This window comes from Onychostruthus taczanowskii, unplaced genomic scaffold, assembly GCF_017590055.1.
Source record: "Onychostruthus taczanowskii isolate IOZ18803 unplaced genomic scaffold, ASM1759005v1 scaffold78, whole genome shotgun sequence".
In the NCBI taxonomy this organism is placed as follows: domain Eukaryota; kingdom Metazoa; phylum Chordata; class Aves; order Passeriformes; family Passeridae; genus Onychostruthus; species Onychostruthus taczanowskii.
The window spans coordinates 824,600-851,842 of NW_024505671.1; the positions used below are offsets into that span (position 1 = coordinate 824,600).

Below are 27,243 nucleotides of genomic sequence, written 5' to 3' on the forward strand. Positions count from 1 at the left end.
ATGAATATGCTCCTGCAAATAAGTATGGGAAATTCATGTGAAAATGCAGCTGGGAAAGATGGTTTATGGTTTAGGAGAGGATCAAACAGACTTTGTTTAGCCAAAAGAATATATAAATCTTCATGATTCAGACAGTGTTTGCGGCTCTAAAAGCTGTTGAAAAAATTTGTAGCAGCCAATTGTCCTGCTTTGCGTTGTTCAAAGCAACCTGATGCTGTGAGAACAATATGCTTTTTCCAGCTGGAATAAGGCATGATCTCAACAGAACAAGAAAATTATGTTGATAGTAACTTTTGACCTTGTGCATGAGGAAATTATTTAGCATTATGTTACTGACAAAAGACCTTGCAATTGCATGAAACTTCAAGCACAGTCTTTTTTATATTGCAAGCCTTTATGCAGCAGATTAGAACATGGAATAAAGCTCTTGCAGCCTGCTGTGAAGCTCCACACTACATGCAGGGGGTTAATGAGGCTGCAAGGAGTGTCTGTCTGTTTAAAGAAGATGAGAATTAAAACCTGAATGTTGTAATGGAACACAACTAACTCTGACTTTTTCAAGGATGCCTAAGGCTCCAAATATTTGCTAGTGATAGCCATATTGCTTCAGTGCCTTATTTATATGAAAGCAGCTGATTTGAGCATTGTCAGAAATTATATATGGATTAAAAATATACCATGGCTTATATAAATTTACTTGGACATTTCTGATTTTATTGAATGGACAAACATTAAAGATTTTAGTGAACTTTCAGAGGATTTTCTTTTGCCATTCTTTCACAGATATTTCTACATTTTTGTCTACATTTTTCTACATTTTGTTCTTTGAAAAACGCAATTGTGCTGGTTTTTTTCCAGAATGATCAGATTCATTTCTGGACTCAGGCAATTAGGATTGGAAGAGTGTTTGTCCAGGTCATGAATAGTTTTATAGATACTTATGGAACTTAGTTTGACCAATTAACCATGTAAAGTTTCCCCTGATGTTTTAACATTGCTGCTTCAGACAATAAGGGATGGTGCTTGACTTATCTGTCACTGGCTTTGAGTGGTTAAGTCATACTGAAATAAATTTCATTTATTATTCACAGACTTTGTGTATGACAGAAGAATGACCTTTATGCCCCTCAAGGATCTACCCCATCTCCCATGCTATTCAATTATGTGTGGGGGGTACCAGCAAGACAGTGATTAAATACTTGATGTATTATTACAATTATAGGGATAATGAGGTTGCAATCCCTCATCTCACAGGAGTAGTTCAAGTTCAATCCCTGGTTAGGAGAACATAGAGAAAATGTGCAGCTGCACGTCAGTTATCTCAGCCCAGTGAAAATGTATCTTTTTGGTGACGAAGAAACTCGGACCATGAATAGGTTAAGAAGCTTTCCATCTTGTGTTACCATTTAAGAATAACTTCCATTTAAAGCTTTATTTTATTGCTTCAGAACAATATTGAGCTCAGAAATATTGAGCTCTTTTGTTATTGCTGACAAAGTTGATGAATACCTTTGTAGCTAGGCTCCTCTGGTGGTTATAACTTAAAGAAAATGTGGAAGTGTGTTTGCTTGCTTCTTAAAACAATCATGTTAATACATTAGCTGTGATATATTCTTGCTGTGGCTGGCTATAAATGGCAGATTCCTTTCTTGTTCTTTGCCTGTTTGTTTGTTTGTTTATTGTGTGTACGTGTTATGTTTAATGGGCTAACTAGAAAGAACACTCTGGGCTTAGAACACAATAAAAAATTGACGTGTCTTGGGGCAATCAGTACACACATGCAAACACTACTGACTTATAGCATTTTGTCATCAATCTTAATTCAGAAGATAACCATGTCTTCAGTATGTCTGAACTGCAGAGTATGCTCACTTACTTTTCAAGTCCTTTCAGTTGAAAGACAGCTTTGCTTTACAGTCTGTTACTTCTGTACTATGTCCTCCATCTTTCTTACCATCTGTCCACTCTATCACAGCTGTTTAGTCTTCTAAAGTCTTACTGACTTAACTTGTTTTCTTTGTTTTCATTTTCATTGAGGTTATTTCTTATAGCCTGTAAATGGTTTTGGATTAAATGGTCATAGAAATAATTCAATCAGGTTTTTGTGGTCTTTTTTCCATAGAATTCTAAGGAAAATCTGCTTATGGGTGTCTGTTGTTTTGTTTTGTTGTTGTTGTTTTTTATTTTTTTTTTTAATTTGGATGTGGGTTTTTTCTCTCCACAGAACAACAATAAGCCAGAAATAACTGTAAAGCAATTCATAGATTGGATGCGGTTAGAACCACAGTCTATGGTGTGGTTACCAGTTCTACACCGTGTGGCAGCTGCAGAAACAGCAAAACATCAGGCCAAGTGCAACATCTGTAAGGAGTGTCCAATTGTTGGATTTAGGTAAGAGGAGAAGTGTTAGAGGTGCAACTTTTCTCTAAAAATATCCACATTTTTAAGACTTGCAACAAATGAAGTTTTTTCCTGTCTCTTTTTCCACTGTTTTCCTTGTTTAAGATGGGATCTGTCACCCATGGTGAGGCCACAGTGTGGCCTGAGCCAGTGCAGCTCTGGCTCATGCAGTGCCATGGTTAGATACCCAGTGGTCCTGTGGCTGACAGAGGCACAGGGTGGGCTGTCATCAGATGGTTTTGGATTGGTGGATCCAAGAAATAGCAAATGAAGTATAAATGCACCCCCTGTGTTCTGTAAGCACAAGATAAAAGGAGGTGATCAGTAAGAAAAAACATGGACTGTCTGTCTGCTCTCCTGCATAAGGCTTGGGAAATTAACTTATGCCAGGCAGTATAAAATACCCTTCAACATCAATCTTTCCTTCCTTAAACACTGATACCTTGCTGTGATGAGACTTGCAAAGTCCTTGTCTATGTCCCTAGAGGGTATGAATTCTAAAAGAAAATTTTACATGGGGAATATTCTCCATGTTATTCTCCTAAACTGTAGTTGGTACCCTTAGTAAGTACTGCTATGACTAACATGCATTTGTAAATTGATTGCTGCAGTGTATAAAGTGATGCAACTCCCATCCCCAAAATCCACAGTAGAGGCTAGAGGTAAGCATAACTGGCTTTTTCCTCTAGTGTGGTCATGGAGTCTAATGTATTATCTAGGAAAAATATAAAGCAGTGAATCATGTAAGTGCATCTAAGATTTTTCTTTAGTTATTTAGGTAGATGAGGAATTTTTGTTCATCATGCTTTCTGTTCTCCAACTTTCTGTTATTTTAGAGGATAATTACATGAATCCTGAGGTCAGATTCATCTTGTGTAGTTTCAGGAATGCTGGCTTTAGTCAATCTTATGGGATTGAACTAGCAACTCTCTTTTTTGTTTTCATTATAAATGTAGGTATGTGAGTATTTGCAAAAGTAATAATCTGATCAAACTTTGTTGCCTGTGTTAAGAGGAGATTAAATTTTCTGTGTTTCTGTCTTTGTTATTGTTTGAGGAAGCATAGGGTGACAAAGCTCTGGCTCAGCTATGTTATAATTGTCTAAGTTGTACTATGTGTAGGAGGGCAGAGAGACAGAAAAGAAGACAAAGACCCATTTAGAATGGGTCATTTTAAATAATTTCTACAATGAAGCTAGAGATCTGCAACAACAAAAGCATCTAGCATCTTAGCAGAAGGTAAATGTAGCCATTTAATGCACTGGCTCTGGGAAGAGATTATAAACAAGTTGGATCAGCATCTTTTAAAGTGAACTTTTACATTTATAGACATATTCTCTTGCAAAACAAAACATAAAACTCAACAGGGGAAAAGTGTGGATGGGTACTGAAAACTGCTCTCAGGAAGCAATTTAATTTAAACTTTAACTATTCAGTAGCTATTCAATTTGGTTCAGTTAGCTCATTTTAGTTTCATACAAATGATATAACCTCATCCAGTCAGAACAACTATAGCATGGAAACAGTGGGTGCAATCTGGAACTGAACTGTTGATTTAGTCTAAGTAAATAAATCAATAAATCATGTTCCTGGTGATTACATTTAGTACAAGGGATACTGTAGAAGTTTGTTAGCCTATTTATACATGCACTCTCTTAAAAATCAACTAAAAGTAAACAAATCACTGTATATTTTTAACTGAATTTTGAATTATTCTTACACTTAATGAATTCTTGAGAATTTAATTTTCTGAAATGTGTGTCGAGTTTCTGGACATCAAAATTATTTACAAACTTTTAATTTAACTGTTGAGTATAAAAACTGAAATAAACCAGTCTGCTTTATATAAGTTTTTTTGAGATAACAAATTAATAGTAAACAGGAAAAGAAAAACTAAGCAATGTAGTTTTAAGTCAGTAAAAACTTTTAAATTATAAATTCTTCCCAGTCCATCAATGAAGCTGATGCTTGTAGGGCTTTCAGTATCAAACCTGCTTGGGCAGCAGGTGATTGACAATGGCTCTCTATATTGATATGGAGACAGGAACTTTTAAATACTCAGTGAGGTTTGTAGTGTAGGAAGGTTCTGTGGACTAAGAGGGCTGCAGGTTTCCTGTGTCCCCTGCAGCTGCTGCAGTGGCACTGCTGTCCCTGGACCTGCAGCCGTGGTGAGTGTTGGCTGTGCCACATTCTGGTTGTGCACGCTCACACACTTCAAAGTTCTCGCTCAGCAAACTCACTGTGTCCTTGTGTAGCTGCTGCTGAAAAGCAGGTGACCCATTTCACAGAGTAATTTGCTTTGTGAGGCTTAATTAGAAGTAAACCTTTAATCACTTTGTTTAATGTCCCCACAGGTACCGGAGCTTAAAACATTTCAACTATGATGTCTGTCAGAGCTGTTTCTTTTCTGGCCGCACGGCAAAGGGGCATAAATTGCATTATCCAATGGTGGAGTATTGTATACCGGTGAGTACCAGTTTGCTCAGTGTTTCTAATGAATAACAACGCAGATTTGAGGGCTAAATATTTTTTCATCATCTTTGTTGCCTAGCCAGGATTTCTTTCTCATATATTTACTGTTGCTTGTCTTCCTACCTTTCTCTTTGGAAGACATCAGGAACATTTCAAGTTTTGCTGACTTTATGTAGGGAGTGTTTGGATTCTATAGAAATGGGCAGCAGTATCCACCTCTGAGAGCGCTTAAACCTCGCTTCTGATTGGTAAAACAAAGCTTGAATATTAAATGCAACTGCTGTTCTTGTATATTAACATACATACATGATAAAGGTAAGAACATGTCAGAGAAAAAGGACTTGCTTAACTGTTGCTGTACCAGTGGCAAAGAATATTTCATATTCTAGTACTGCACATTAATATTTTTAGGGGGCTGTGTTTTTGGGTCCAGCATTTCCTTGCTTCATGAAAATGTGGCTAGAAATAGATTGTGTTTCATTATGTTGTGTAATTGCTATTTACTGGGATATACAAAAGCCAATGTGCAGCTGGAAAAGAAAAACAAACCAAAATTGATAATTTCTAACCAGAAGTGGTGTGAGATGTTTACCAGCAGTACCTGACAAAAATTAATTTTATAACACTAATGTAACACTATTTTCCTAATGATGTTTCAAACACAATTTTTTAAGGAGGTTCCTAGGAGTCATTCTTAACTGAAGGAGTTCCTGGGCTGCTACATGCAAGTAGCACTCACACTTTTATTATCAGATAGCTGTTTACAGTCAAGAATTTTACCTTAGAAATAAATTAATAGGCTAGTTCATATGTGCTCTGTACAACAGTGGTGAAAGTTCTGCATGCTCAGAAAAATTCAGACCAGAATGTAACTGGAGCTGATTCAACAGAGCCAATTTTCAATAGTGTTACAAAATTCATTGGGTTCTTCTAGTGGCAAAAAGTCATTGAGTTGTTTGACTTTCTTGCTGTAGTTATTGGACTTACTACCTGTGTTTTCCCTCTCTTTTTTTTGTCTGGCATGTCTTCTGTAATGAAATTCAAATTCTGTAATGTAATGGTTTTACTTCATTATGGTCAGGAAAAAATGAGTGATGTCAATGTATTTTCATTAATTCTATAACCAAATGTTAATATTTTATTGATAAATCTGCATGCCGGGGAATATTCTGAAGAACATTTTTTAAGTAGATTTGTTGTTTTTTCAGCCGGTTTTAATGTTTATTATATTTTATTACATGACTATTCTAACCTCAGGATTTGGAGGTCTATGATTAGACATTAAAAATTCACTTTTTTTTTTTTTTTCTTTATAAACCTCATCTTTAGTGGAACAGAAATATTCTTTTTTATTGCCTATAATATGCAGGAAATTCAGAAATTGAGGTGTAAGGAGTGTTGAAACAGATAATACTGTTGGTCTGCTGGATAAGATATCCTTCCTTTTGCGTTAGTCAAATACAAATTATATCTGGTATGGGGTATTGTACTTTCCCTAGAACATGATGGTATAATTCTGATGAATTTCAGGTTTTGTCTGAAGCAGCAGATTTGATATCCAAGATGAATTTTCAGCTCTTGTTAAACAAGTTCACATTGTATAACTGTGAGCCATCTCATTTACAAGTGAAGGCTGACAAACCGAAAAATATGTTCTGGAAATGACTGGAATCCTATCTGGCCCTGGAAATAGGGATGGCTTACATTATAATGAAAATTTCTGTTACTGCTGCAGAAAAAAATGTGGTTTTAAAGTAATATTAGGTGTAAAATAAGGTAACATAAGGCAAAAGTCCCTTCTTTCCATGAAATACAGGAGGAAGGAGGTGACTTCGCTATGGGATAATAAGGGGAGTAAAATGACATTCTCAATTAGAGTGAAGGAAGGAAGGCCAGTGTAAAAAGGGGGAAAGGAAGGAACTTGGGGAAGTTTTAAGTAGAGCAGAAGAAAAGAAATGACATATAATTCAGGTGATGCATAAAATTAGAGGTCCAGCAGCGACCCTGGTTAACTTGGAAGTGCAATATGAGACCTGGGATTTTATTTGGGTCCTGATGTAAGTGCACTCTGCTACCTCCATTTCTGTAAAAAGAAATGACCCATTATATGAACAGACTTAGATGCCTGTTAGACTTCCATAATCAGTACCCACATGCAAACTATTTTAACTAGCCTTATCTGGTCTAGGTCTGGAATACAGAAATGATTTCATGAAAAGAATCCTGTATTATTTGTTCTTACTATTTGTAATAATGCACTGTGGTTGGTATACTAATTTGTTGCTAAACCTCTCTACATATTGAACTCATTAAATGCAATGCAGTAGTCAAGAATTGCAAAAATTTTTGCAGTTAGTAGAATAGCTTATATGTTTAAATGGAATAATGCCTGAAAAATAACACAGACCTGGGTCTGTGAAATAAAATAAAAGCACCAAAGGCCACTGAATTGTTCTTTAGAATCCATTATATTACAGTACAAATGGCTTGAAGAGGAAGGGTGCATCCGCTCTGCCTTTTCAACTAAATTCAAAGGCTGTTGATGTTAAAATGTTGCTTTCTTGGCCAGTGTTGAAAACCAGAGTACAAATTCATGTGCTGTTCAAACTGCATTAAAATCTAGCTTCACTTGCTTACTGCTAATGCATATTAATACATTTTTATCAAGAACACTAGCAATAAATAGGTTAAAAAAAATGCCTCCATTACTTAAGCTGACATTTAGAACTGGAGCTTAGTTGCAGATGGATGGAAGGCCATTTAATTGTCTTCAGGTGAATGGTTCAGTGTAGGCTATAAAGGGATTTCTCAGAAGCACAGTAAGTTCTTATCAAATTTAAAATAATTTGGAGAATGGGTTAAGGAATATGTTCTCCATTGTAATGACTTTTGTGATATTTGCTTTAGGTAAGAATTGCTTCATAATTTCAGATTAGGACCATTTACTCCTCAGAGTTGTATGTAGCTACTGCATTCTAATCTGTAATGCCATTTTGCATTTGCCCTAGCTTGCAATTTAGTTTTCTTGATGCTGGGGGAAAGAAAATCATTGTAATAACTTCAGTTATGTCTTTTATTTTCTTTCATCCAGGATTTAGAGATAGGTGTGAGAAGCATCTGAAAACATAATTCTCTCTTAAGTAGTAGAAATGCGAAGTTATTCTAGTTTATTTTTCACCTTTACATAATCTTTGTCTGAAAAGATGTAGAATTTTACATGGATGTGTAAAAATATTCTTAGGTTTTTCCTAGCATCTAGTTTGGGAGTAGTCCTACATAACTACCTCCACGTTTATTTTTAGATTTTTTTGAATTGAAAATTCTCTCAGCAGTGGCACTTGTGTTATATTAGTGTGGCTGGGCTTAATGACAACATACATTAAGGAGGTTCACATCTCTTCTGGGAATCAGTTTCTCTGTGTGTATTAAAACAGCTAATTGGTTTTGTGTTAGCTATAATAAATGTAATTAAGAGAATGATGATTTAGGTGTAGACTAGATCTTTTACATAGCTAGATGCAGTGAAAGGAATAAGAGAATTTGAAAAAGAGAATACTAATAAATAAATAAAATTAAATATATATGTATTATAAGTATTCTATAGTATTTATTCATGTCTCACATATTTATTGTAAATTTTTATATTATATGTTATGTAATTTAGAGCTCTACAATTAGTTTATTACAATCTTGATATTACTTTTTTACCAATGAATACTTGTTCTATTTCCAATATACTGAAAGCATACATCAACGGGATTTTTAAGATATGTATGGAAAACATATTTCACCATGCTAAATTTTTTTTCCCGCTGCTTTCCTGGTTTCTTTATTTTTTATTGGATTACAAGTAATTATATCTTAGTTTGTTGCTTATAACTCTCTTTGCGCCTGGCTGGTGTATTGAAGAGCATTGATGCCAGTTTCTCAATTGTTATGATGGATTTTTAGTTGTGTATGGTAGCCATGGATATTAAATGTTTCTTCCTGAACTTTTCTTGCTCTAAGAACTGAGATTTTAAATTCAGTTTGAAGGCATGGTCTTTGGACTGAATTTTCAGTGAAGGAAAGTATTTTTTCTTTGCTTTTGAAGTAGTTCTGTAGCAATGGTGCTATTTGTACTATTGATTTGTGTGGAAATAGCCAAGATATCATGATGTAAGCAAGTGCACAAGGTACCTGCTAGTTTTAATTTACAAGATAGATTCTACACAACAGTTCCTGGCTATTCTTTTTTTAAAGGAAAACATTATAGTACATCTCCCTTGGCACAGTTTTGGATTGGATTGGATTTTGTGGTTATATGCCCAAAAAAAAAAAAAAAAAAAAAAAGACATTTTTCAGAGTTACACCTTAATTGCATGTAAATTAAAACAGTTCTTTCAAATCTGCTCAAATTTCACTGGTTAGTATTTGCAGTGCTCCATCAGTACAAAGTCATATTGGTCCTCTTTCTGAGAATCAGGTTGTCATATCAAATGAAGAATACACCAGAGGAAAAATTTTGGCAGCTCAGTAGACATTTATTTCTACAATGTATAGATACAAAAATTTTCATTCCTTGGCCTTGGGGCAGAGTTGCATCTGTCGGAGTTCCTGTTGCATGAGAGTAAGCAGCCCTTTGCATGACCTCATGTTCCTTCTTTGGATGGTGCAGTAGTTGGAGAGATGCTTTTTGAGAATGATTTTGTGAACCCTCCCTGGATTCACTTTTATTAAAATTCAGGGTTTCAAACAGCCCTTGGTCACAAATTTTCTCTGTTGTCTACTTTTTAAAGCCACATATGAGAACCTCCTACCAACACCAGTTTGTTTTACTATTTCTATTGCTCATCTGAAATGCATTACAGAGCCTGTTACTGCATATATTATACATACGTTAAAATATATAGATGAATATGAAAATATTTTTAAGTTTTGACAGCAGAGAATAGTTTGCCTGACCTGCCTCCGGGCCCCTTGGTAGTACTTTGGGCAAAAGATGACAAAACTGAAGTCTTCCTGTCTATTTTCCGCGTGGTTATCCATCGGCTTTGGTAGCCTTTGATGCTGACAGGCTTCTCCCAAAGCAGGTACAGGAATGCAATTTGTAGTTTGTTACAGAGGCTGAACTGGAAGTTTCTAAAAGCTGTTGCAAATCTTCAGGTAATTCTGGAGGTGAATGGCCATGTTTTCTTTACTGCAGTTGCAAGAGAAAATGCTCAATAGTACCGGCTGGAAGGGGATGTTCTGTTGAAATACTCAGCCCAGTCTGAGCACATACATTTTCGAGGCAGACTGTATACTATTGTTTCTTCCTGCAGATCTCTTTATTGCCATTTTTGCCTTGTATTTTATGCCTGTATGTATCCCTGCTTTTGTAGCAGAAGTTAGCTGAATAGTATTACCAAAGCAGTGCTGCCATTATTTCTGTGATTATCACCAGTTAAAGGGATTTTTAAAAGCAGTTGAATAAATTTTAATTTTGTTCTCAGGATAGGGTGGTGGGCAGGGAGGGAGCAGAGAGGAATGGGGCTAAGTACTTACCAGTTTTGGTAGAGGCTACGTCAGTCAGGACCAGTAAAAAAGCTGCTGGGAGGGATGGAATATGTTGATTGTAACTTGTAAACTTGTAGAATCTTGTGGGTAATCTATGTCCTAATCTTACTCTGTGGTAGTAAGGAGACCACTGAATCACTCTGTTACTTCAGGCACTGATTGTTCTTATCAGGCCTGCCTGTTCTTTTGAACAGTGCCTGTAGACTGGCCACCACTTCATCTGCACAATTTTTTAACTCTGGAATATTACAGGTAGTGGCAGAATCCTATAGGAAGAGGTTTGGTTACTGGAGAAAATGCTTATGAAAATCTTGGCTATTGCAGCAGAGAATGGTTTAGGACATACCATTCCCATCTTGTGGTAAAGTTTTCCATTGTAGGTCTAGAATGGGCAGCAGTAAGGGCTATATCTTATCAATTGATTTTTTTCCCTTTTTAATTTTTTCTCAAAAAGTAATTTTTTTGTGGTTTTTAAGACTGGATATAAATATTTAGCTTAATACTTGAACCTGTGTCAAATTTTCTCTAATTTGTAAAGTAATTGCTATGTATTTATTGCTGGGAATTTGAAGCCTTGCTATTATTTTCCAGTAGAAGACAATTTTTAGGTGCATTATTATTATTATTATTATTATTATTGTTATTGTTATTATTATTATTATACTGTATCTCAGGACACTAAAAAGGCAATTTTAGCATAACTGAAATTTTTGTTTGTATTCTTTTTCAGGACAGTACCAGCAGTATTAGTCAATAATATTGACATTATTGATGTTAAATCAGTACTATTTAGCAATGTTTAATTTTTTTTTTTTAGACAACTTCTGGGGAAGATGTACGGGACTTCACAAAGGTGCTGAAGAATAAATTCCGGTCAAAGAAGTATTTTGCAAAGCATCCCCGACTTGGCTACTTGCCTGTGCAGACAGTATTGGAGGGTGACAACCTGGAGACGTAAGCTTGTTTTGTAGAGCAGTGGCTTATGGAGTCACTGGCCTCTTCCATCAGAAGCAAAAAGCTGAAACTCAAAAGCTAGCCAACAACAATTGCAGAGCCTTGTGCTATATTATGCTGCATTGTTTCACATTATTTGCAGATCTTCTCTATTATTTCCAAACATATTTTATGCTTAGATTTTTATCAGCATTATATTATAAAGCCATGGACTTTACAATGTCCCTGGTAATGAACAAAGCAGGTGATTTTGGCGAGGGCTGAATAGCTGTTTTACAGAGAATGCTTTTGAGGAGACTAGGTTTTTGGAACTGCACTGCTTATTTGAATATGTGAAAATTCCTGGAATTTGAAATTTCTGAGTTAATTAGGGTCCTACAGGCTTCAGAAATATTGGTGGCCTAATCAGAGAGAGCACTCTCAGTGTCTCCATGGTATTATTTATGGCGCTGACAGAAGTGCTCCATTTTATTTACTCACTTGGCAGCTGTCAGCAAAAGACACTCTTACAAGAGCAAAAATTAAGATGTGTTGACAGGGTGCTAGAATTAGTTTCGTGGCTTGACTGTCCCTCACATCCTGGAGTCTGTGGCACTGCTGCTCTGCCTGAACACAGCACCACTTAGCAACCGCCCGTGCTAGGTTTCAGCAGAGACACTCTGCATTCATGCAGCAGCTCAGGGTCAGTGCCCAGGGTCTGAGGGCTTTCATGACTGGTAGGGCTGTGCCTTTCATTTGCAATAAGTAAACAAAACCTTCTCATTAGCAGTTTTAGAGACAGGAGGAAGTAATCTGAAAACTGCCTGATTGATAGCCTCGCTTCTAAGTAATGCACGTTCAAATGTTACCTACCAGGCAGTCTTCAGCTGCCACCAACACAGGAAAGCAAAGCTGCTTTTAATGTGGTGAAAGTTTGCCAATGCTGCCAGAAATTGGAATGATAAAACTATAATCACAGATCAGGATAAAATGCTGTCGGTCCAGTCATGTGGGAAATATACAGAAAATTGTCAGCACCATGCTGAGAAAACTCTTGGTATTGGTTCTCTGCCCTGCAGGTGGCAAAACTCAGTAATCCGTTCCTTCTAATAAGAAGAAAAAAAAAAAAAAAAAAAAAAAAAAAAAGAAAATAAAAGAAAAAATCTCTTATAGTTAGGTGAGAATGTAATACAATATGTATTTACCTCATTATTTTTTTGCATAAGGAAAAGGAGCATTGATAACTCTGACTTATGGGGGAGGTTTATTGGTGGGGTTTGTGCACCCTGCTTTTTTTAATACATTTTATTGTTTAAAATGAAAGTTCCAGTACTTGAGAAAAATTTAAATGAATTAATTATAGTTTATGAAGTGCAGTTCAATCAACAACACTGATTTGGATTTTTCTTTAAATTGATTTTTATGTAACAAAATTAAGTATGTAGGTCAGTCTTCTGTCTCTCCATGACAAGTGGCAGTATTTGTTGCTTCTCTCTTCTACATCAATTGTTACTTGTTCAGGGTGGGTTGCTGTTTAAAGTATTTTGTGTTTCTCCAGCTTTCTCTTGCGTAAATGGTACTGAAGTTTTTGTTTCATAGTTTCATTCTTTTTCTCTCTCTCTCTCTTTTTGTGTCTTCCTTACAGTCCTATCACTCTCATCAGTATGTGGCCAGAGCAATATGAGTGAGTATGCAGAACCCCTTTATCTGGAAAGCTTCATTTGCCAGTTGTTTTAGCTCAGTTGCAGCTGATCTGATGTCCCTAAACTATAGGGCACAGCTGACGCAAAGCAATAACACCCTTGGGAATATAGTGCATGTATTTATTTGTCATCAGTCTAACCTGATTTAAAAATAATGTTGTCTATATCATTAATTGCTTTAGACACCACTAATTTTTTTATTATTATTTTTAAACTAGTCCTTCCCAGTCTCCACAGCTGTTTCATGATGACACACACTCCAGGATAGAACAGTATGCTACTAGGTAAGAGAGACATGGTTTCTCACCAGTCCATTGCATTTTGTTGTTGATTCCTGCAGTTTTAAATACACACTACTGGTTGGATATTATTTTTTAAAAAGATATCTTTCTCTGTACTTAGAAGTGAGTTGAATGTTCTTAAATCATTAGGTTCTTATTATGATCATATTAAATGCAAAATACATGTGTTAAATCTATCATCTCTCATACAGAATGGAAGCTGTTGCAAAATGGCATTATTTCTAAAAAGTGCCATTAATGGTTTCTTTTTTAATTTTTAACCTTTGAAATAAACTGAACTTGTTCTATATATATAACTTTTCCCAGTAGGATATTAGATCCAAGGTTTTGTTTTCTTCTGTGATTGGCTGACACTCTGCATTACTGTTGGCTTTTAGCAGCATAGCTTGTAATTACGGATGTTTTATGTTGTGGCTTTTGTGGGGTCACTCTACTCCTGCTGTGATAAAATGTCTGTTATGCCAAGTCCATCTCATTGTCTCTGTGTTTTGTTAACTCTCTTCTGTACATTCAGAATGATCACAGATTCATTAAGGCAGGAAAAGACCTCTAAAATTATCAAACTAAGCCATGTCCTCAAGTGCCACCCCCATGTGCCTTTTGAACATTTCCAGCTAAGGTGGTTCCAACTCTTCCTTGGGCAGCCTATTCCAACACCAGACCCACTTTTCACAGAAGAAACTTTCTGTAATAGCTAACCTAAACCTCCCCTGGCACCACTCGAGGCCATTGCCTCTCACCTGGAGTTAAGGGCCTGAAATTGGTGAAACATTAACCAGAGACACCATCTCAAAAATAAGTACCAAGGGAACTGACTAGGTTTTTCTTTGGTGGTTTTATTCTTGTATCTGATCTCCACAACTGAAAAACAATTTTAACTTTTACATTTCTTTGAATAAAAATTCAGAGTGCATGTTTAAATTAATAGCAGTCTTATTTATGGGCACCTTAAAATTCTTCAGACCAGTTTTTTTAAATGCCTAGGATATGCTGTATTGATCTTTGCAACAAGAGAAAATAGGCCAGGAAATAAAGCTGAAGGGCTACCCACAGTCAGCCTATTTTTTTTTTTTTTTCTTTGCCCAACAGCAATTATTTTCATGCTTCATTAGTAGTATAGCACAATGACATACAAAGTCATTACAGAGCTTTTCAGTTATTTGAAACATGCCATTTGTATTAATTCATCATTAACATTTCTTTGAATCTGTAACTTAGGCCATGCTGTAATCAATTAAAACCCCTGAACCAGACAAATTTCTCTAGAGAGATGAAAGAATTTTCAGTCTGCCTGTGTCTTTTCAGCCTGTGATGCCACAATACTGCAGCTTTTTGTGCCCAGATAAAGCTCAAAATCTGGACTCTCATTAAGGATCAATAGAGATCTTGGGTGCAATAGCTGTTTTCCCTCTCCTCCCCCTCACCTCTTACCAGTTCTGCTTAGGGTGAGATTAGCTGAAGGTGGACTGCACAGTTCTGAATTACCATTCAGGTTACAAACTAAATCTGTACCTGTTATGTACTGACATTGCTTAGCAAAATCGAAAACTTGCTACTAATTGCCTCATAGGTAATCTGTCTAAAACTACTCAGGATTGTTTTTCTTCTAGTAATAAAATCTAGAAAAAAATACATAATTCAGTGTCTTTCATATAATTTTTGTGTCCTTTCTAGTTGAATCTGTTATGTATATGTGGCATATAAAATAGTAAATCTTTTTTATTATCCTGGTCTTTTCAGCTAAGCATCTTTAAAGAAATATTATCAGGGTTTCAGTGCCTAGCAGAAACAGTATATTAGGGCTTAAAGCCTTCACTGTCACTGGTTGGAGAACATTCAACTCCCACTTTTCTGTTTACAAAAATCCCCTGCCTGGAATCAGATACCATCTCCGTGTTCTGTTGAACAGGGAGAAATTCCCTCTGAGTTGCTTCTAATTTCCTTCCTCAGCTTTCAGTTTTTATCCTACCTTAAAGGCTTTTTGCCACTCTAGCGTCCCTTCCCTGTCTCTCTGTGCTCCCTGATTAGGGCCATCTGCTGGTTCCATATAGTATCCCAAGCAAATCCTCATTAATGATGGAGATCCTAAATGTGACGATAACGGTGTAATCTGCATTTGTGAGCTGGAATATCTGTCACTCACTAAGGGACTCAGGGCAGGCCCTTCTCTCTTAAAAGTAATGGGGGTTGTACTTCTTCCCTATGTGATAAAGGGACTGTGAAGATTAATTTCTAAAATTACATTTCATCAAAAGATTTAAAGATGCTGAGCTTAGCAGCTTTATAAAGGTGACTTGTAAGCATGTTGCTCACTGTGAACTAGATTTGTTTGAGATGTCCTAGAGCAGAGATGGTCTGATTTGTCCTGAGTCACTTCAGAGATTCTCTTCCATTCAGGATAGATGGGGGAGCACGATGTCCCACCCCAGCCAAGATTAAATAGACAATCAAATTGACATCCAGTGTGTGCCTTCATTTATTCTTCTTCTTCAACCACAGAAATAGTAACAAATGTAGAGAAGGGCAAACTTGCTCCATTCTAAAAGAAATCACCAGATTTCCCTGTTCTTTAGGGCCTTGCACACTCCCTTCAAAAGGAAGTTTGAAGATGTCTATAGTAATGCATAATGCACTTGCAAAAATATATGTGAAATTAAGATATCTTTATACTAAAGGAAATAGCCTTGTTTGGTGCAGTTGAATATAGTGTAGAGCATTAAGTGTTCCTAAATTTTTATGTACATCTCTTATGTACATAAGGTATGTATTTCCTGGAAACCTGAATAGATAGAAAAATTCTGCTTTGATTTTAAAGAACTGTGTGACTTTGTATATACAGTCTGATAATCTGGTCTTTTTAGATTAATTGCTTCCAAAATGTGGAACTGTAGGCAATGATTTCCTGTAATTACGCTGCTTTTTGTGGTGTTTTACAGGACTTGTCTGTCCACAGTGTGGTATTATTTGCTGAGCATCATTTCAGATATTGCATGTGCTATATTTAAAAAGGATTCATCCTCTTTTGTTAGTCCAGCTTTAGAAAATTCAAAAAGAAAACCATCTGTGAAAACATCTCTTTAACTAATTTTGCCATGCGAGTTGTGGTGATGCTAATGATAATTATGATAGAGGGAGAAAATACACTTTTTTGTTGTTGTTTGGCAAGTAGAATTAATTAATCATAGCACAAGTTTCTCATGAAAGTCCTCTGGATTATAGGTTTTCATCACAAAATCTAGAAGATTATTCCTAATCATGTATACAAAGATTGCCATATCTGAGCTGTTTCTAAGTGGAATTGATTTTCCCACTGCCACTGTTTAAATTGTGCAGCATGTTGTCTGAAAGTTGTGGTCTTTCCCTGCCTTTCAGGCTTGCACAGATGGAAAGGACCAATGGCTCCTTCCTCATGGACAGCAGCTCCACCACAGGAAGTGTGTAAGTAACTCAGACTTACTGTGCCTCTCAGGAACTTTGGTTATAGGTTCATGCTAAAGTCTTCAGCAGTTCTAACACAGGACTTAGTCCCAGTGAGAGCAGCTAATAAGTATGATCCCAAGGATGCCTCCATAATTTAATTATTCCAAGCACCAATTGTAGAAATTGGTGGTGTTCACTTGACAGTGTGTGGGAACTCTGTGTTTGTCAACCATTCTGCTTCAAAAGTGAGGGTATTTCATGTGACTCATAAAAGGCCACAGCTCTGTGCATTCTACTTTGCATTCCTGTTCTGCTTTTATCATAGTATAATAGAAAATAATCCTTTTCTAGGCTTTTGCTAGACCCTAGGCAACTTTCTTATTAAAATAAAAAATCATCTGTACTTTGAAAATTCTTCTGAGTGAGAACAGTCTTGCTGCTTCTTGTTTATATTTCAGTTTTCTGGCTGCTGATCCATCTGTTTGTACCTGGAATTGTCCTGTGTAGTAAACATAGTCCTCCATTTTACCAATTTTCACTTTTTTTCTTTTTTTGAAATTGTGTCACCTTTACTGTAAAACTAATTAAAATGTATTGGTTCTATGCTTGGAAAACATAGAATCCCTTGAATTGCTGATTGATTTAATAATTTTTTTTAAAATGTAGAAACAAATGTTTTAACCTCACTTTATCATCAGTTCAGTTAATTAAATCAGCATTGTAGAACTCTGCCTCTTCTAAGTTATTAGCAAATACCATCAGCATTTTTAAAGGGGAAAACTGAAATTGTTCTTTTTCAGCTTTAGTTAAAAAATACTGTTGGTCTCAGTAATACTTTCATTTACTGTTTTAAATTTTAATAATGAAATTATTCTATCTTTAGATAGGTAATACACTATTAGTGTACTAACAATTTGAGATTTAAAATACTTTGCTTAAAAGAAGCACATACTTCTTCACAAGAATACATGCTTGAAAGAAACCCTTTAAATGTTTCCTCTTTCCTGATTAATTAACTCTATTTACATACCAAATAAAACTTTTTCATGCAAACTGTTTTAATGTGTTTCTGTCATTGGCACACTCACCAGTGAGAGAAATGCAGCCAAAATATTCCCTTTTGATTTCCCTTCCACAAAAAAAGAAGAGCAAACATACTGTCATTTGGCAGGAAAGCTGCAAACTTGAAGGCAGCTAAATGCTCATATGCTTGAGTTGTGTATTTGGAAATTAATGAGCCTACTCACATACAAAGACAAAACAACCATCCATCCCAAAGGCAGGGTGCATGTTTGATTTTTATTGGCAAATCAGCTGTTGATTTTAAAGCAATTTCCCTTTATTCCTTTTCCTTAGAAAAAGAATCAAGATGGAAAGCTTGTGTACCAACAAGTGAGAGGGATCTCTGAATTTGGGTCTCAGTCTGGGGACTGTTACACAAACAAAATATGGGCAAGAAAGTAACCTTGTACAAAAAGGCACCTTCTGTTTTATTTGCAGATGACAGTGCATGCTCTCATTAAGGCATAAGTACTGAAGTACTCAAAATTCTGAAAGCCTGTGGTTTAAAGTTTAAACTATATTCATGGAATCATTTAAGTTGGAAGAGACCTTTACGATCATTAATGCAGCTGTCCAAGCCCACCACTAAACCATGTTACCAAGTGCCACATCTACCTCCCTTAAATACCTCCGGTGATGGTGCCTCAAGCACTGCCCTGGGCTACTTGTTCCAGTGCTTGACAGCCCTTCTTGATGGAGAGGTTTTTCCTCCAGGGAACTACAGAGCTGTGAAATTTGTATCCCAGTTTGGATCAGAAATTGCTGAAATTTTGGGAGTTTAGGATTATAGTTCAAACCTATTCTTATTTTTTAAAATGCCACTTAACATAGAAATGTTAAATGGCCTTTAAAAAAAAATTAGTTGAAAAATACTGTTGGTCTCAGTAATACTTTAATTTACTGTTTAAAATTTGATAATGAAATTATTCTATCTATCTATAGATAGGTAATACACTATTAGTGTACTAACAATTTGAGATTTAAAATACTTTGCTTGAAAGAAGAGCATGCTTCTTCATGAAGGATGAAGCAGCATGCTTTTTCATGGAGGGGATGGTCTAACCATTCTTATATGGATAGAATTCAAAGGAGCAATTTGAAATGTGAATACATGTTTAGTTTTTTTCAGTTCAGATGTAGAGCTCTGAGCCAAACTGGTTTTTTGTTTTTTGTTTTTTTACAGTATTATTTCAAACATTCAGGAAATAATTACTAATTTGGAAATCAAATTCTTTGCTTCTCATAATTGGATTTCTGCTTCATGATCTTACTTTTATTGGTCCTGAAGAGTTCTTCAGTTTACTGTGAATATAGAACAGAGGCAGTGTTGCACTTGATTTTGAAAGTTACTTCTTTGGTCTTATCAAGTTCACAATACTTTTAATATTCTTCATGCTTCAGAGATTATGTGTAAAAAGTCATCTACATTTGAATAAGAGAACTTCTGCTCTAAGTTAAACATAATGAGTTTATTTTCAGGAACATTTTTCAATATACCATTTGATTAAGAAAGCACTCATCAACGATAATTCTTGGGTTTTAACTAACCTGTTTTCTTGAATGTCATTGTGACTTTTATCTCTCTGACTAAGCCTTTCCAACCCTCCCCTTTTCAAAAGATATGTGAAGTCCATTAAAAAAATGCATTTTCCTTAATCAGAAAAATAGTTGTAGATAGCAAAAAAAAGGCACAGTCTCTACTGTAGTATATCCAGCTTCTTTAAAAACATTCTAATGCTCTCACGCATGAATTTTCTGGTAGAAATATACTGAATAGAAATGTTTTCCTTTCATGTCATCTTCTTCTGACATTAGACAGTTCTAAATGTTTAGGCTAGAATGTTGTGACGGATTTTATTTGGCTTTAATTAATGCAAAAGCATCTCTGTCTTTAAAGCAGACTTACCTATTCATAAATGAAGATGAGCATAAGGAAAAAATTAAGTCTTCACAACAAGAAATGATAAATAGTTCCTAACAGAATGCTGTGCTTCACAATTTGATAAATCATGTATTAGAATGAAAATAAAAATTGTTAGAGAAATGGGACAAGAGGGTAACTCTCCTATTCCTGTAACATATGAACTATCCTGACCAGCCCGTGCTGAAGGGAATTGCAGTGGGCATAGTATAAATACTTCCAGAATAAATGCAGATGCTTAATAGCTATTTTCTGGTTTGTGCCTTTACGAGCAGATATCTTCACATCCATAGCATTGTTGATGCTATTTCACACTCATCTTAAGGCAGAGTTGGAACATATCTGAAACTTTACTTGTCAGGGGACTCTGCACTCAGGTTCAGAAGTAGGAACAGGTTCAAAGTGAAGATCATTGATACTTTTACCTGGCACTGCTACTTAATGTGGTGTAAGTCAAACTGGAGCCTCACTATGTAACTGAGTACTGTGAATGATGTAAGGGGTTGAAAGGTATCCTGTCACAAGGAGAAATTAGTTTCATTGTATGGTAAAATCAGGAGAAGAGCAAGTAAATTAGATAAAGTATTTTTGAGTACCTTTTGCATCCTTATTCTAGTATGTCTCATAGCATCAGTAGGTCGAGTACTTTATTTGTACTAGAACACATGGTGCTTAGTATGAGATCTACAGCAAAAATGAAAATTGTCAATGGCGTAAGTTCGCAAATAGCCACATCTTCCTATCTTTAATCAAATTTAGCAGTTTTCTTAATCAGATAAAATAATACACTGATGAAAAGTGATGGTAAAGAAATCTATATTTTCTTTCTACAACATAGTCAAACAAAAGAGAGGTTATATGCGGCTTTATTTGCCTCTTGCTTCCTCCATGCACAATGCACGTTTTGGAATAGACATCTTGAAAATATATGTCCACAAAGAAAATAAGACCCTTCAAAGGCTGTTTCCCCTAGGCCTCTTTGTTGGGGTGTTCTTTTCCTCTGAGATGTACTTCTTTCAAGTCTGACCTACTGGGATGTCTTGTTTGCTCCTTTTTACTATGGTGAAATGCAGAATAGGAACTGCAGCCTCTGCTGTCAAAGGACTTTGTGTACTTCTACTTGTTCCTCAAAGCGCACAGGGTATTCAATAAAATAACCACCAAGAAAGATTGAGCAATTAAATTTTACATGATGCTTTTATTTTGATTACTGATCACCATCTCCTACCATTTCAACAGAACAATGTCCCAGATTCTCAAGCTGAAAGTATTTGCCTGGCATAGAACAATGACCTTATGTTGTAGGTCATTTGAAGCCCTGTCCTGGGACTTCTGTGCTACTAATGAATCTGCCCTAATTATGAGATTTATTGGTGCAGGTTCAAGGTTGTGTTTTTCTAAAGTAGTAATTTTGTAAGACAGACCAAAGGTAGAAAACATGGTGAAATACAGTTTTGCTTCAGAAGACTTCCTTTATCAAGTGCCTGTGAGAAAAGCGTGCTGTCAGTTGCAATGTGTAATGCCTAAAACAAGAGCAATCAATATTCACAGCCTCTCCAGTAGGCTTTCTGAGGCTCTGAACCAGTGGGAGAGAAGGGAAATGAAGCTTTTTCTAGACTGAATAACTTTGAGACTAAAATATAAAATTTCCTGTATTTAGCTGTGTTGATCTCATCTACTGGATCACAATACAGTATGTAAGCATTTACTGTGTAAACTCATTCTTTAACAGCCTTTATGGGTTTCATTAAAAATTGAAGTTACAACTAATGCAAAATCTTGACAGATTCTCAGGTTTAACAGACTCCAATAAATATAATAAATCCAGCTTTACAGAGCCTTATTTTAAAAAAGATCCAGTTTAGGTGTCCTAAATTTTGTTTATAAACAATTTCACCATTTCAAAACATAGACAGCAGCTTTTTGATGCCTAATGAAAATAACCAGACTAAACTATGTCAAGTGAACGTTTCCTGACATCATCAACACCCTTGCACAAAAGAAGGCTTATGTGTAGTCACAGAGTATAACTTAAATTCACATGCAGTGTTTTGAAGCCTGGATAATGAAGCTGTGTTTCTCTCGCCTGCCTGCTTTAAATCTGTTTCTGTGCTCACCCAAGGTGTGACATTGACTTGCCATCACACTTGGCTCGCTGTGGCCATTTCAGTCACAGGGTACTCTGCATGTTTTGCAGGGCTGTTTGAAGCCCCCAGAGGGGTTACATCACTTTGGCAAAAATTTTTGTTAAAAGGGGTAGGGTATATTTGTCAGAATGACTAAAGGGTATGGAAGTACAATGAGGTTTTAATTATCACTTCGGGATGGGATCCAAACTCCATTAACTGCACTAGCCTTTGTTTTAATTTTAAGTAGACATGAACTATTAATGAAAAACACTAGTGATTATGAATTTCCCTGAGATCACTCAAGTAGTGAAGAAGATAAAGCAGTTAAAGGCATTTTTTTTTTGTTTTGTTTTGTAGATTATGGGCAGAAAAGGAACACTGATCTGTTTCTTTCTGTTTCTTTTTCAGCTAGCACTATTGGATGTCCCTATTTTTTTAAGGACTTAAATGCACATGCAGCCCCAATTACATTTAACTCTCTATATATGTATTTAATGAAAAATTCATTAAATGTATTCATTTGCAGGGGAGATCCATGTTGTCATTTCTGTAGTGACAACAGCAAGACAGCTAAGAAATAAGTGAATGTACATTCTTTTCTTTAAACTTTCTACTGATTTTTAAAAGCAAAAGTCAATAATTAGGTTTTTCATCCAGTGGACAGAACTGTCACAGGCTATATTTTTTTCTTGTTCGGATATTTTTCAGCAGGCACAGCGTTATTGATGTACATTTATTTGGTTGTGCAAGTCTAAATTTTCAAGTCTCAAAGACGGGTTGGAAAGTGGAATCCACATGATAGCTTTGGGTAGATAGTGAATAGTTATCCTTGGGAAGAAATAATTTGGTGCTGTTCTACCATGAGATTAGTCTTCAGTACAAATTTTCTCTTAGGCAGTACTACAAAGAACCAAATCATTTTGCTAAATGATAGAAGTACTTTTTCAAGAGAGACACACCAGGAATCAGGATTTATTAAATCTTTGACTTTTTTGTCTTGTTTCTAATACTGATGATGCTTTTCATTTAGAATTGGTATGCTGATTTAACAGTAATTTAACAGGACAAAGTAAGGTTTTTCATTTCACAAGCAGTATTTATGCAACTCTCATCTGTTCCTGTCATGAGCATTTTCTCCTTTTGTCCCAAGAGTTTGAACTTATTTCTGAGGTACCCCCCAATCCATATGCATGTCCCATAAGACACCTAATGAGTTTCACTTGTACATGCATTTATTTATAGACTATTTCTCACCACAGAAATAACAGCCTTTTCTTCCAGGGTATACTTTTCTACATAACTGGTTTTAGTATTCATTCAAATGAGACAGTACATTTGGAAATTCTGTGATGAAAGATGTTAAATTGACTGACAGGAATTTTTTAAAAGCCTCCTGAAAATCTCCATTACACTTTTATTTGGAAAATAAATACTTTACATACAGTGAACTTCTGATTTTTTGTATGTGTTTGTAAAGGCAGTCCTTGAGGATGCTTTTCATTCCATAACCAGTGGATAGCAGAATTTGCAGCTGCTACTTTCCAACAATTGGAGGGAAAAAGTTAGCACATAAAATATTTTTAATGTGAAAAAGTCTCTTTTCTAAATAATATCTGAATATGTGTGTATATACTGCCCATGGGTGTGTCACACTGTTCTGACCATGCTTTAACAGGAGGAGATCCTTAGGGTAAAGTTTGTACCAATACTTTATGATATCATAAGGTGTGCAGTATTTGGTTTGTAGTCAATTAAAGGAAATAATTTAAGGAGGGTTTTCTTCATCATTTTTACTGCTGCAGCAGTAAAAATGAATAGTATATGATTTTCTGTTGTTGATTCTTGAGTAACCAAGATAAATATTTCTTGAGTAACTAAGCAAGTAAACTGGTTTTAGGATGTGGTATCTTTCACTTTCTATGCATCTGACTTTATTTATGGAGAAAAGCCAGCAGCTTGGAAAGTAAGGCACATCTATACAAAACCAAATTCACTTGGGTATTAAAGCATAATTGAGTGTCAGGACTTCTGTAACTCCTTACCAGAAGGTAATTTCATGTGAGTCAGGAGAAGGACAGTGTTACAGTTTATTTCTGTTCCTGAATGTCTAAGAAGGAAACCTACTACCAATGCAGAATTTCAAAGTCTTGTATGTGTATATCAAAATAGGGGGAGAAAAATGGAACTTTTTGTTCTCTAATCTTATCAGCTAAGTTGAGCAAACCAAGATTAACTCCTAAGAATTTCAAAAATGTTAAATATTGTTGAAAATGTATCTAGAAGATGCTTGTTTTATGTAAGACATTTCAAATCAGTCAACTTTGATTGCTGATTCTTGTTTTCACTCATTCTTTTCAAGCCACTAGCAACATTTGTTCTTTATGCATAGATTAAACTAAATTGATCCTTTACTGCAAATTAATCTTTTTTTTCCCCTGTGCATTGTTTGTTTATATGGTTTCCTTTCAGTATGTTTTTCAGGCTTAATTTTGTCTCGCTTAGTCTTTTTCCATAAACAAACAAAATCCCTCAGCTTGATAGAGATGTTTGCTCACATAATAAATGTTTTACTGCTCTGTCTTTATCTGTGTTGTTTTATTGTTTCAGAGAGGATGAGCATGCCCTTATCCAGCAGTATTGTCAGACACTGGGAGGAGAGTCACCTGTGAGTCAGCCACAGAGTCCTGCTCAGATACTCAAGTCGGTGGAGAAGGAAGAGCGGGGAGAGTTGGAGCGTATCATTGCTGACCTTGAGGAAGAGCAAAGGTCTCATAATCATTGTACTGGTGTCTGAATTGTCATTTTGTTGTTGTTTGAGCCATGCATGTACTATGTTGAAGACGAGAAAGACCTAGAAGTTATGATTTTAGCAAAAAAAAAAAAAAAACAACCCAAACAACAATCCACAATCAAGTCAATATATATTGTGCATAGGCTGGCTCTGTTAGAAGAGGGAGGTGTCTGAGAAGAAATAAATTAGTTTCACTTTTACTTCACTGCCTTTTTTTCAATCCCCCATAAAATACAAGCCAACACCTTGTCTTTGTTTGAGCTCTTTGTGTTGTTAGTTGGAGATGCTAACATTGTTTGATCTGAGAAGTCTTTTATTTTCATTTACTTGATCAAGTCATTATTCTCCTCCACTTTTAAATATCCCAGGAGTCTGCAGATAGAATATGAGCAACTAAAGGAGCAACATCTTCGGAGAGGAATAAACCCGCTTGCATCACCTCCTGACTCTGTTGTGTCACCTCAGCATGCTTCTGAAGATGCCGAGCTCATTGCTGAAGCTAAACTCCTGAGGCAGCATAAAGGTCGCCTGGAAGCAAGGATGCAAATACTGGAAGATCACAATAAACAATTGGAGTCTCAGCTTCACAGGCTACGGCAGCTACTCGAGCAGGTACATGTACACTTTGCCCCATATTGTTTCTGCACAATGGATTTCTTGGTGGAGCAAAGGCATTGACATTTTACGGCAGGTATTTTCACCATGTACTCTAGGTCTGCTGCAATCAGTCATTTCTAATGAGATGTTTTTTGTTACCCTCTAGTATAACCCATGGTTAATGTCAAATGAGCAGAAAATGATTGCAAGTGCTGGAGTGATCATGGGAACTTAGGAAACACTGAGAATAACACAAACAAGAGCAATAGCTTTTCATTAATTAAAAAGCATGGGAAGAAAATATAGGTCCTACTCCAAGTAATGATGCTAGCCACATTCCATTCCATGTTTGACTTCAGTTTTACCAGATGCTTTCCTTAAATAATATGTTTATTTGTTATCACAGTTAGTCACTCAGGCCTCTCTTAGCATGCCAGAGACAGATGGCCAAAGATATGTCTGAAATACAAAGGAGCAATTAATTAAATTAAAAATCCAGTTCCTCTTGAGTGGCATATCACCAGAAAGCTACAGCAAAGTGGTCTTTCACACAAGTAAATGTTAGAGGTAAGAGACTTCTAGCAAGTGCTGGTAGCTGGAGATTATAGGGTTTTCTTGTTGGCAGAAGGAACACCGATTGCTTTAGAAGTCAGCATGTGCACACCTGGCTTGTAGAAATAACAGAAGCATCATGCACCATAATACCATAATAACAGGAGCAACATAGGTATTGTTAGGGATGGTAGTTTGTACTATATCATGTGTGGAAGCTTGACTAATGAAGATAAATCTGTATGAATGTTTTCTTCTAATTAATCATTATGTTTGGGTCAGAGTACAGTAAGGCAAGTATTTCCTGCCTTCCATGAGTCAGATGTAGTAGGGGATTTAACTAAGCCAAGAAACAGGCTACATAAACCAGGTATTAAAATGGTCCAAGTTCCTGCTGTAGATCATACTCTCATTACAGGGATTAAGGTATTTGCTGTTTGTTTCACTGGCTGACTTTGTCAGTTTTCTAGATAGGTTTGGCTCAATAGGATTTAGATGCATCTGTTCCAATTATTTCCCTACCCCTTTAGCAGAGTAAATTTTTTTGTTGCTACTGTTATTCTAGCATTTTAATCAGTATTTGAGTAGCTGTAATATTTCATAGGGAAGATAGTAACCGGTGCATTGTTAATAATATTTTATAAAGTAATGATCTTGGGATATGTGGTCAATACTTGGTCTTTCAGAGAAGGGTTTAAAATCTGCAAAGAAACAGTTGAATAGAACAGAGTTCTGCCAAACCCATGGTCCCTTGCAGCTTAGTGCTTAGAGCAGAAACTTGTTCACCCCTTAAAACCCTTTTTTTTCCTTTCCCTAATGTAGCTGAGGATGATCTCACATTTTTGTAATCATTTTGGAATCCTTACACCATTCTTAGTAACACCTTTAGGGTATACATTTTTGTTGTGATAAAATGGGTGGGAGAAGGGACAGTAATTCTTATTTCTGTCTTTGGAATTTTCTCGGCATTCTGCAGCTTTTGGGTTCAGATAGGGTAAAGCAGAATAGAGGTGACATTTTTCAAAATTTCTGACGGTTTACAACTCATTTACTGTATACTGTTGCTCTTTTGCTTTCTGTCTGCATTGTGGACTTTCTGTGGGAGTCATGCCATGCTTCTGATTGTTCTGAGTATTATTTCCTAAGGTCTTTGTTTCTACTCTGTCATTTAATAAAGTGGCTCATACAGAGTCAAGTATATGAGAAGATCTGCATTATTTGTTTTATAACCTATCTGTGGCTTTTCAATGTGCCTTTCTATACATATCATTACTTAATTCACCAGATGTTTTACAAGCTATTTCCAGAATGTTGAAGCTACTCCCCTGATGGGGATTCCAAAATTATAAATAATATAAATTTTAGTAATGTTCTTTGAAATTTATTTTGACATTCATAGAATTATGAAGCAACACTGATTTCTA

The 27,243-nt window shown here is 35.9% G+C and overlaps 1 protein-coding gene across 6 annotated transcripts in view; it reads left to right on the top strand.

Moving 5' to 3' along the window:
• Positions 1-27,243, top strand: part of UTRN (utrophin) — a 341,969-nt gene that overhangs the window by 303,236 nt on the left and 11,490 nt on the right. For all 6 annotated transcript variants that reach the window (XM_041423524.1, XM_041423522.1, XM_041423525.1 and 3 more), the window contains 8 exons: positions 2,225-2,391; positions 4,754-4,865; positions 11,227-11,363; positions 12,988-13,026; positions 13,264-13,329; positions 16,720-16,785; positions 24,487-24,645; positions 25,039-25,282. In XM_041423524.1, the coding sequence (XP_041279458.1) occupies positions 2,225-2,391; positions 4,754-4,865; positions 11,227-11,363; positions 12,988-13,026; positions 13,264-13,329; positions 16,720-16,785; positions 24,487-24,645; positions 25,039-25,282 (990 nt within the window). The remainder of the gene's footprint in view (positions 1-2,224; positions 2,392-4,753; positions 4,866-11,226; positions 11,364-12,987; positions 13,027-13,263; positions 13,330-16,719; positions 16,786-24,486; positions 24,646-25,038; positions 25,283-27,243) is intronic.